This window comes from Lytechinus variegatus, chromosome 4 (assembly GCF_018143015.1).
Source record: "Lytechinus variegatus isolate NC3 chromosome 4, Lvar_3.0, whole genome shotgun sequence".
Lineage (NCBI taxonomy): Eukaryota > Metazoa > Echinodermata > Echinoidea > Temnopleuroida > Toxopneustidae > Lytechinus > Lytechinus variegatus.
In genome coordinates this window covers 11591772-11604494 of record NC_054743.1, presented here as the reverse complement: position 1 = coordinate 11604494, position 12723 = coordinate 11591772, and the positions used below count along the sequence as shown (strand labels likewise).

Below are 12723 nucleotides of genomic sequence, written 5' to 3'. Positions count from 1 at the left end.
TGGGCACTCTGCCGAGTGGATTTGGCGCATTACGAATCACATATATTATTATAATTATTATCAGTTTTGTTTCTAAGACAAATATTAATTTGTCTATTTATTCTTCGTTCATTTTCTATAACTTATTAGTAAGGCCGCAAAACCCCTGATTAATCTGATATGAAAATCTAATATGATATGAGTTGCACCAGAAAAGTACTATTGAACTGTTGAATGTGTTAATCATGTTAATGTAGACTTGCAATGTGCTTCTTCGAGTCCAAAAATGTAAGCGCAAAGACAATAATATCCACCTATACTATATAGTCACAAGAGATGAAACGAAAGAAAGAAAGCGAAAAGGAAACTTATTCCAGGGAGGGGGGGGGGGGTGAGGAGAACTCCCTGCTTATTCTTTGAATATTATGTCAAAATCTATCAAAACATATACACCATGTTTTGTCCCGTCATTTTTTCTCATTGCGCCACTGCTTAAACTAAAGGATTGCTGAATATCATTTTCATGTTCTACTTATCGTACTGATTAATTCAAAACACATAAACAGGCGAGGATCCAAGGGGGTCGAGCCGGCTTCGCCCCTTCCCCTATTTTGGGGGCAACCGTCAGAAAAAAGGGTGTCTTTTTTAACTTGAGAGAAACACTTTAAGAAAGAAAAGTAACCATGGTGAGATTGGAGGTATTACACCCAAGGTTAATTTACGGCCTCGTTACGGCCGGCTGGAACCCATAGGCCTATACTTGCAGTAACACCGCACCTCACACCCATCAAAGACATTCTCCTGCACATTGGTTTCTTGCACGCCATCAACGGCCATGAACAAACAAAAATCCACTTTGAGCGGCCAATCGGGGAGAATATGGGTGTAAATCCCCCCTCTAGCGTACCTACGGGGGGGGGGGGGCAGCCCCCCTGACGATTCACAACCATGCAAGGGACGTATCCCTGCCCCCTGACGAGTCACAACTGATCAACAAGTGGCCTGCTCCTTTAAACTTGAAAACCCTTTTTTTTGTGCTTGTCATTTTTTTTTCTGTTACGAAATCCTTTATTGTGGTTGAAAACCTTTTTTTTGGCTTGTCAATTTTTCTAGTACAAAATCCTTTTTTGGCGGACGAATTTGCCCCCCCCCCTCCCTGTGGAAAATCCTAGGTACGCCACTGCGCCCCCCCCCCCCCCTTATTGGCGAAAGCTGGATCCGCCCCTGATAAAGTACATTCACGGTTCAATATCTATTCATGCCATTAAAAAAGACATCAGTACGGGTGGGTGGATCAAAGAGGGTCGCGGAATCAATAATACGAGATAGTTCATAATTTTGCATTTGAATCAGATCAAGCAGAAAATCAACATTAGTTCACTGCGATTGCCCTATTTCTTTTTTCAGTTAGTTGATCGACGAAGGTCATATTTATTTTATCCACCAGATTTTTTATTGAATCAACGAGCCCACACGGGTTGAACAATCAGGATTTATAGAAGATTTACAATTATCTGCTTAAAGCTGAAGTTTTATTAGGGCAAATCATTGATCTGAGACGAGGTCAAGAGGAATAGATATTGTTGAGAAATGACCTATGGATATTAGTTTCCAGGAGTATCTTCGTCGGAGGGAGGTCTGAGTAACTCTGTGACTGTCCAGACTCCGGGCACTATCCCCCCTCCCCCCTCAGTGTTATTTAGGGTACGCCAATGCTCGTTCCCTCCCTTTGAAAGCACCCCCCCCTATCGAAGGTCTGCCAACATTTCTGAACCCCCTTTCGAGGGCTTTTCGCGGGCTTTTTCTGCCTTGGAGACCTCCCTAAATCCGGAACACTGCTCAATATACCCCCTATCTCAGGTGAGCTTTCATTCTAACAAAAGGTCCGTACTTTACTTTTCAAAATGAAATAATCCTGAATGCAGCATTATATTTAGGCTAATTCGAATGAGCTTTCAAAACTAGCAGGAATTTCAGGAATTTGATCATGGGATTTGATCAATTTTTCTATTTTATTCAAAATATTTGATAACCCCCTTCTAAAATTTCTCAGAGATCCAAAGAGAGAGATAAAAAAACACCCCCTTTTTAAAGAAATCTCCGGGAGAAAATACATATGCACCCCGTTATTCACAATTAGCTGGCCGGACCCCTTTACCTGACATTTTGGGAACACGCATGCGGTCTTTCCGACTCCGGATCGGGGGGGGAGGGACATTGGCGGCGGAAGCCACAAAATTTAGGGGGGCACCAGAAATTTTGGGATGAACACAGGTAAAAAAAATGAAAAGAAAAAAAAGTCATCAATCTAAATTTTAGAGGGGACCGTCCCCCACCTCGAATTTAGGGGGGGACAGGTTACCCCCGCTTCCGCCGCCTATGGGGGGGGCGGGGTACTATTCCGAGCTTTCTTCAGACTATAGAATTTCTCGACCCTTCGACCGACCAAAACAGCCTTTGTCGTGATGAGATGAATATCTTTGGAAAATTAATCCATGCAAATTACATCGATTAGGATCCCCATTTCTGATCAAGGCTACTCTCACAAATCAGACAATGCGAGCGCGGAGTGCGACTAGTCTGCTTTTCAGACTCTGAATGGCTCGTACGGTGGGATCTCAGCGCGCGCAGCGCACTGCTGCTGGTTTGCGAACGAAACAAACCAGCCCGAAAAGGCGATCGAAACGAGCCATTTGCAGCCACAGTAGACCTAGCCCGCTATGTAGACTCGTTGAATTAGCTACACACGCTGCAGATGTGGGTCTACATTTTTCGACTAGAGCGCGACCGGAATTGTTAATATCTTTATAAACATGTATAGTGACCTGAAATATTTTTTTTCTTCTTTCCAAATTCTTCGCTGTCCTTCATTTTTTGCTCCTCTTTTTTATTTTATTTTTTTTTTCTTCTTCTTCTTCTTCATTTTCTCCCCCTTTTTGCCATGAGATTGGGGGGAGGGGTAGTTAGCCGCTTACGCCACCTTCGATCCACCTATGGGCGATTCCATGCTAGAAAAATAAGCTATTTTCGCAACATTTTTCAACCTTTTGTCCAAATAAACAAAGAACTTCAATTTGTTTTGTGGTAATAGTAGAGTACTACTGGGTAGACATACGAAATATTGATGACCAACAAAATGTCCATGGGTGAATTAGAGGTGAAAATGTTGCGTGTCGTTCGGGACATTTCTGAGTCCCGTACGACACACAAAATTTTCGCCCTTAATTCAGCCATAATCAAATATATTTTGTTGCTAATCAGTTTTTCACATGACTACCCACTATAACTTTATTATTGACCTAAAATATTTTTTCATTGCTCATGCAATCAGTTTAGAGACTGGATACTGTTGACAAAACGGCCCGTACGACACGTATGGAATCGCCACTATCAGGGGCGTCGATCCATTTTTCAGATGGGGGGGGGGGGAATCACAATATGAATCAACTTTCCAAAGGCGCTCGATCACACAAAACAAACAAACTCTCACACACACATGCCTATATGGGTGTGTGTGTACATAGATATGTATATACGCACACATACACACACACATATCTCACCAACAAATTAATGCGAGCGCGAGCTGAAAATTTTGATATTTCGAAGTGAAAAAAATGAGTTTAATGGACGTTTTTAATAAAGAACAAGATATATATATCCAACAAAAGATTATTGAAAATCGAAGTGGGAGTTCTTTTGAGGTTTAGAACTGAAAATGGGACCGTATTCACCAATTTGATCATGAAATGTGTTGGTTTTTGTTACAGAAATAATGCGAGCGCGAAGCGCGAGCTGAATTTTTTTTATATTCCAATCTGAGAATTTTTTTCTTTCCAATTGCGAGAACGATTTTAGACGAAGAACGAGTTGTGTATTTCAATCTCGCTTGCTGATTTCTGTGTAACATTACAATCTTATTTTATTTTTAGCACATGCGGAATTATTGGGGGGGGGGCAAAACGATGTCCCCCCCCCAAATATTTTCATTGGTGGGGCGATCGCCCTCCTGCCCCCCCCCCCCAGGATCGACGCCTCTGGACTATTATGTGCGATGACCCCGGCCATGAACACCATAGCCACTCTGAATGCAAGGTATAGGCCTGTAGTGCGAACATGGTGCAAACCAACGAACAGATACAGTGCAAACCAAAGAACGATCAACGCTCGTATGATCGGAGAGCGCATTCTCATCTGTCCAAACTTTGTAGGGCAACAATCCAACAAAGTCCATGGCTATCAAATCTTCTAACATGAAGCCCCTGAAAGACGACCCTCAGCGATACAGAGACATTTATTACAACGCATTCTACAAGATGGCACTAAAAGAGTTCCTTTTTGAAAAAGTGACTCAATTTTTTGATACGACGGTGATGATGAGACTCACCCGTGCCTTCGAAGGTGGTGAAGAGTTCGGTGTTCTAGGAGTGGGACTTGGCGGTGGTATGTTGAGGGTTCTTTGATAAAATTCGATCGAAATCTGGCAGGTTCACTACGGTCATATCGCATTACAAAATGCTACACTATAGGTTATAGCTGTATATGTACTGTAGTTGTCTTCAAATGAATGTCGTTTTTTTAGTGTAAAATACACCTATTAACCCCCCCCCCCCCCGTATCCTACATTTTATTCTTTTATGGGGTCGTGCAAATAAAGGACTCTTAATTTATAAAACTAAAGTGGACTATTTGACTATCATCTGGATCTCATTATTTAGAAGACACGAAACCTTTTTTATATATGTCATAATAAGCTGCCATTGGAAAACATAATTATTTACTTTAATTCTTTTTGAATGTATTAGTTATAAATCTGCAGGTCTAAAACCCCAACTTCTAAGGATTTTTTTCATAAAACAAAATCTGGGCCAGAATGGATACCATTTAAACGTTTAATGTACCTCATCTTACATATCAATCGATCATAAACAATGGTATAAACGTTTGAAAATCAATCGATAATTCATATATATATTTTATTTGTTAGAATCCCTAAGAAATCTTTCCTACCACACTGATGTCCATATTGAAAAGAATCCCTGCCATGTCCCCCTTTCTGTTTCATATTGAACATGCATTATGTTTATACAATATCAATGTATTTCATTGATTGTACGTTATTTTCATCAGCATTAAAACTGTTTTATGTGTTTATTATGTCATATGTAATTTATTTTTATTTATTTATTTAAAAATCTTTATACAGGATAAGCATGTTCAGATAATATATACACTGTTTTTCAACATGGTCCTGTTGACCTAGTAAACATCTAACAATGTATTCAGGCAGAGTAAATAGTAAAACAAAATTGAGTAACATAGGTATTAACAAACATAGATATATAAAAATAACAAAAGATACATTTTTTTTTGCAGGAGTTTATGCATTTTGTTCAGAAATCAATGATAAATTAACATGTTCACATAATTGAATGAATACAAATTAAATGTGACAATTTATAAGATACATTGTAAATAATACAAACAAGACTGATAATTAAATCATACCTCAGCATGTGATATAGTTCGGTAAAATACAGGGGCCAGCTATTATAAGCACAGAGGTGCTTGAAGCAATAGCTTCAAGCACCTCTTGTTGTTGTTACATGTGAACTGGGTAATGAATACCAAATTGAAAGTTGAAAAAAACGCCATAGAGATGTATAAAATGGAGAGCGGAGAGAGAGTTACCAGATGTGTGTTTTCTTATATTTCATTTTAATTGTAACAATTGAAGTAATTAACCTATTTACTTTATATTGAGGATTTTCTTGTTGTTGTTATTCGTCGGGAACCCATTGATCCAAAAACGAAGCGTATTGAGGTGCTCCATGCTTGATAACCTTGGTAATATTGCAGCATCTGTGGATGTATTAAATTTGAATGAAATTGAGGCATCGATTATCATAAATTGGTAATCTCTTGTCACTTCTTGTAGGGCCACATGAGCTTCACTTCATGAAGAGTCTGCGATCTCATTTCTCATCTATCAATACTGTTGGAGTGGACCCCAGTGAATCCATGCTGAACAAGTTTCAGCAGAGAGTAGCTGCGTTGGAACCCAATGACGAATCTTCCGTCTCATACCAGTTGTTCAACGGTCCATTCTCTGAGTTCTTAGCCGGAAGTGCCTTGTCCAAAAACAAGTACAATCTCATCACTGCTATCCATTCACTGTACCACCTCGGTGACTTTGAGACGACCTTCACCCAACTAGCATCCATGATGAAAGACATGGGCTTCATCCTTGTTGTTTGTGCAAAAGGTAAGTGGTATAGTTGATCAGCTAATTCAACACAATTATCCTCACTTTAATGATAATAATGATAAAAATGATAATAATAATAATGATAATAATGATGATGACTATTATCATTATCATCATCATCATTGTCATTATTATTATCAACATTTTTCCTGAAAAGTTGTCAGATTTGCCATCTTTTCTTAATTCTGATTGGCTGAGAAGCACCATGGCTATGGTAACTGTCGAATAAAGCAGGATTTGTCGGATAAAAAGTCCAACAAGTCCTTCATGAAACACCCGTAGATTTCCTCTGAAAGATGATGGGAATTCAACCAGGGGCAGGGGCGGATCCAGCATTCGCCAATAGGGGGGGCCGAAAAATATTTTGATCAACATTTTTCTCGATTGGCCGCTACAATCTGGCTTTTTTGTTGGTTTTTCAAGGGGTAGTCCTAACTAAAGACTGAAGTTTTAAGTATATGTTAGTTTTTATTGCTATAGATAATAGAAGGTATCTCATGTTGTCTCAATATATAATGCGAGCGCGAAGCGCGAGCTAAAAATCTTTGATATTTTATGTCCTTAGAACTGAAGATTCAGAGCAGTTTTTATAATCATGAACAAAGAGAAGTATCCAACTAAACAATGCGAGCGCGAAGCGCGAGCCGAAATTTTATCATATAGTAATGTGAAAAGTGACTCAATTGGGACTGTTTTTAGTGATTATTGAAGAGGATACAAGTATCACCAAATAAATAATGAAAGTGCGAAGCGCGAGCTCAAAATTTCTGATATTCCGACCTGAAAAAAATGAGTCTAAGCGCGTTTTTATTTCAATAAACAAGCTGTGTGTCTCAAACAATTAAATGAGATCGCGAAGCATGAGCTTAATTTTTTGATATACTGACATGATAAAGGAGCATTTTGACAAATTTTGGTAAGAATTTCCAAAGAGCATAGGTATCTCACAAATTAAATAATGCGAGCGCGCAGCGCGAGCCGAACATTTTGAAACACATGAACAATTTGTGTAAATCAAACAAATTAATAAATGCTTGATGTGCTCGAAAATTGTGTGCAAATTGATATCAGAACTGGATATATTGTATATATATTGGTTATATATTAGTGTCATTTAACCCTCTTGAATGGGATTCATTACACAGGCAATGCGAGCGCGAAGCGCGAGCGAAAATTTTGTATATAAAGTCTATTTTCCAATTCTTCCCCTCACCTTTTTTTTTTGTTTCCTTTCGGGGTCGGGCCGGTCGTTACGAGGTTGTAAATTACACATCATGGGTAAAATACCTCTTTCTTACTTTTCTTTCTGTTTTTTGCAGTTTCTATCAAGGTAAAGAGTAAACTTTTTTTCTGCAGGTTGTCAAAAAATAGGGGGGGGGGCCGGGGCCGGCTCGGCCCCCTCCTGGATCCGCGCCTGAGGGGAATGCTTTACAGAGTTCAAGTATGACTTAGGGTCACACAACTCGTACACAATCTGAAACGCACAATCTAATCAGTACTTAGTAGTGCTCGTCCTCTTGGCCTGGTCTGACCAATGCGACCATGCCTTTTACATGTTTTCTACCGCACGCAACTAGGCATTTCAGTGCGACTCTAACATGTCTAAGTTATACTTAATAATAATGATAATACATAAGATTTATATAGCGCACTTTCCATCTTGATTAGATGCTCAAGGCGCTTTAGAGCAGAACAACAAAAACTATTTACATATGTAATACATGTCTGAACAATAAGTCAATGTCTATCAAAAAACACTTTTATACAGGTATGTTTTCAGGTTGCCCTTGAAGGTGGTCACTGAAGTCTGGGTTTTCAAACTGTGTGAGAGAGAACTCCACAGGCTAGGTCCTGCATGAGCAAAGGCCCGCTCCCCGCATCTTGAATCTTTGTGAAATACCCCCTAGGTCCCCGAAACGGGGGTCTTTTCGACACGAGGGGGTTTTCACACAGCGATGTACGGGGGATTCGATAACAAAAAATATGTCTTGTCAATTGCCCTTCATGACTAAGAACAACAAAGAAGTCTTTGCTGAAAAATTTGTGAATCAAATCAGCAGTCCCAGACTCTGGACAAGCGACATGATTTATTTGCATTTATTCGTCAGCATAAAAACTGAGACGAAACTGCTATTCTGTCTCACCAATTTTTCGGTAAAGATCTCCGAGCTGTCTTTTTACGGGCATTTTCAATACATTATACTGTGTTCTTGAATTCTCCAAGTCACTGAGGGAGAGAAAAAATCCGCACTTTTTAAACATGTTTTAAGAACTCAGATAAAGACCCTGGCCCGTATTCTGAAGTCGGGTTTAATTTAAACTCAGGTTCAAAGTTGTGGTTTAAGTATGGATAGCCGATTGTTACATAAATCACCAACAATAGAGATATCATATTTCAGCTCATTTGACTCTCAAATCAGTCATCATTGTCTAGGAAGTACAAATAGATGATTGTCTTCACCATTGAAGAATCGGTAGAGAGCACAGTAAATTATAAGAAACATACAACTTAATAAAAAAATGACACTTTTGGCTTCCCATAATTTTAGCACAGAGTTAGACAATGGTCTAAGTTAAACCTGACTTCAGAATACGGGCAATCATGCATGTTCAAACCATTATAAAATGAGCAGTTGTTCGACGTGAGATTACACAATGGCATTTGTCATACAGATATACTTCCAAGGATTGTAAGAAAGCTCTTTTCACTGAATGTTACAAACCTCATGAGAGGCCTTTTGACATGTCTTTCGTTGTCGTATACAGATAACCTTATGACCAAGACTTTCAACAAGTTCACGTGGATGTCAGAAAACACGCAAACGCTATCAGGACTATCTTCCACGAAGGTTCGAGAGTTCGCGCAGAGTCAAGGCTATGACGTCACCACTGTATACATACCGATGCAGTGGGACATCACTGAAGTGTTTGACGACCAGTCTGAATTTGGTAACAAACTCATCGATTTCTTCACCCAATTTGCATTTTTTCGGCAAACAGCGCCCTCTGAGCTGATTGATGAATTGGTTAATTTTTGGCGTTCAGTTTCGATTCTGGATGAAAATGGACGTGTTCTAGCTTTATCCGACGAAGAAATTCTTCTGATCTCGAAATAAGATCTTTGGTGTGGTCCGTCCGGGAGGGACGTCGCGACGTTGGGTAGTTCTGCGGGTTGACAGACGGACGGGCCAAAATCATATAAAATGCTTGAAATAAAATTATTTGTTGGTGTAGGCCTACGACCAAATGGGATAATTCATTCTTGATAAACCAAAATTCAAGGACCCTTGAGCCAATGACGGCCGTTGTAGTGTCCAATTTTCAGCTATCCTTTGTCAGAAACATACTTATCACCACATTTATTATTTTCATCAAAGTTTATGAGGGTATTTTCAGTTAAGCCGGGGATGACGCAGTTTTAACGGTGCTCTCAGTAAATTGAAAAATCCCTCACCAATAGGCCTATATTAACAATTTTTATTTAGAAGTTTAGCAACGTATACGACATAAATTACGATTATTTTGTAATATGAAACAGTGGCGTGAGAGTTCAGATTTTTAACTGATTTCAGATTTTTTTTTCAGCTTAATGTCAGCTTATTTTGGATTTCCTTTGTACATTAAATTGATTTTTGATAAACCATATGTGTGTATGTGTGTGTGTGTGAGGGTGTTTTGAGGTGTGTGTGTAGATTTTTGTATGTATTTTTCTTATTTACTCTCTAGATTATCATTGTATATATTTTTCATCTCATTCTTGCTGTAATGTTCTGTATAAGGGCCCCTCTCACAAGCTCTGCTTGTATAGGGTCCCAAACCTATCATGTATTCTCATTTTTTGTTAAACTGTGTAATATGTCTCTTGTTTTGATTGGTTTGAATAAATTTGAGCTTAAACTTGACTTGAACTTTAAGAAGTATGGGAGCTTTTTCTATTTCATATTTTTGTCAACACTTTTCAGCCTTTTTTCAGATCTTTTTATTATTTTGTGACCAATCACACCCCTGATGAAAAAAAAATGACATGGCAAGTGATGATAGCGATTGCATTGAGAATCACAGTACGAGTCAAGCATGCTCCAGAACTCTGAAATCGTATCCTGTTATTGCTCAGAGGGTTGGCAGCATAAATGTCATTAATTTTACGATATTATTTTCATACAACTTCGGATTTTGTCTAATGTAGTGATAAGGTAGAGTTGAGTGGAAGGGCTTAGCAATAAAATATCAGTCGGTGTTTGAAGGTTTGCATGGTGCACTGCAAAAACTGTGGTGTTAAAACTGACACCAGTTGGTGACCATGCACCTGTGGTGTTAAGTGAACACCCTATAGATTGAACATAACACCAAAGAGTGTAAATGCAACAATCAAAGGTGTTGAAATAACACCTATAGGTGTTAAACTAACACTGTCAATTTAACACCGGTGTAAAATAACTGGTGTGGTCCTCTATGTACACCCGTTAACACCACACTTTTTGCTGTGTGGTATGAGCAATCGCGGATTTACGGTACAACCGGGACTGAGATAGGATCGAGGTAAGTTGGAAAGGCGAGAAACTGGAGGTTTGAAAATATAGTATTCTTTTCTGTTTCTGTTTCTGTTTGTGGTAACTCCCGTAGGAACTCGGCAGGGCAGCATTTTGCTGGTAAACACCAAGCTGGTATATAACCAATTACCTATGAAACATTTTACATCTAGGTTAATCAGTCATAGTGGCTGATGTTATAGACGACAGATATCACTCTCGGGCCTTTTTATCAAAGTGGAGACAATGGCAGAGTTGGGATTCGAACTCACAACCTTGCGATTATGAGTCCAATGCTCTAACCACTGGACCACCCGACCCGACCCGATTTTCAAAATGAGTGTAGTCCTGAAATATCAGTCGGTTGGCGGCCATAGAGTAAAATTAGTTCAAATGTCTTCAGTTCTTTTTTAAATCAAAGAGTAAAAATATCTCAGTCAATATCACTCTTGTGCGGACGTGAGCGAAAGCTTTCAGTGAGAACATGTTCACCAAACGAAATCAAACCTAAAACTAACTCTCGCTTCGGCCACTGCCAGCAAAGTCACGTGTGTTACAAATCCTGTTCAGAGTAGTGGACGGGCCAATCAGAGATGGAAAATGCGTCCATTTAAACATCCTGCATCAAGACCACAACCAATGATATACTAGTTTTACTCCCAAACCACGCCTAATGCATGACTTATCGGTCTCAAAATGGGCGGAACGTAAGACCCGTTTGCCCGGTATGGACACTTCTACATTGTTATGAATTCTTGAATGTATTAAAGTGATGGTCTGGGTTGAAAATATTTATAACTTAATAAATAGAGTAGAATTCACTGAGCAAAATGCTGACAATTTCACCAAAATTGGATAACAAATAAAGAAGTAATTGAATTTAAAAATTATCAATATTTTGTGAAAACAGTTATATGCACATCGTAATGAATATTCATTAGGTGAGCTGATGATGTCACATCCCCACTTTCCTTCTTGTTATGTTATTACATGAAATCATAATTGTTTCATTTTTTCATACATGTGTAAATGATGTGTCCCCATTATGATGAAATAAGTTGCGGCAATAAATATCTAATGCACTTAATCAGTTGACAATCCGATTGTTTTAGTTCTTGGTAGAAAAAATATGAATAAACCTAATTTCATATAACAAAATACAAAAGAACAAGTGAAAAATCAGTTGAACACCCCCCACTTGTTCTTTTGTATTTTGTTATATGAAATTAGGTTTATTCATATTTTTTCTACCAAGAACTAAAACAATCGGATTGTCAACTGATTAAGTGCATTATATATTTATGGTAGAAAAAATATGAATAAACCTAATTTCATATAACAAAATACAAAAGAACAAGTGGGGGATGTGACATCATCAGCCCACCTGATGAATATTCATGAAGACATGCCAAGAACTGTTTCACCGGGATAATACATGTATATCTCGTCGTGCTCGTTGTTTGTTTTTATATTTCCATGGCTTTAAGTTTCAGAATTTCGGAATGATTTGAGCTATAAACATAAAACAAGACACAATGTTCACACTCGCTTTTTTGAAAAACAATCATTGATTATTCCCGTTTGATGTGTTTTCTCTACTTTTTCCTGTTTTTTTCCCGATTAGGTATTTATGCAAAGATCAGTCCAGATTATATTTGATACGCAGGAACGATTCTCTGCTTAAAATGCAGATTATTATTTTAAAAATCAGTTGAATTATTAAATAATAAAAAAAAATAAAATCAAAAAATCAAAACAACTTAAGTTAAACCACAATAAGCATGTCCCCTCTGGACCCCCCCCCCCTTCTCGTTTCTGTGTTATGAATTTACTATTAATTTTTATTATGACTCGAATCGACTCGTTTGAAATGTGCATGATAATGTATTTTGTTTGTTTATGTAAATTAGTAATTTTATGAATACATTTATGAACAGGTTGAAAAGG

At 38.3% G+C, this 12723-nt stretch overlaps 1 protein-coding gene across 1 annotated transcript; it reads left to right on the top strand.

Annotated features, from left to right (window-relative positions):
• The first annotated feature begins 4078 nt into the window (after positions 1–4078).
• Positions 4079–9703, top strand: LOC121412550 (histamine N-methyltransferase-like). The gene is made up of 3 exons (XM_041605340.1): positions 4079–4422; positions 5918–6244; positions 9014–9703. The coding sequence occupies exons 1-3, from the start codon at positions 4212–4214 to the stop codon at positions 9361–9363; spliced, it is 888 nt and encodes a 295-aa protein (XP_041461274.1). The 5' UTR covers positions 4079–4211; the 3' UTR covers positions 9364–9703.
• Positions 9704–12723: the final 3020 nt, after the last annotated feature.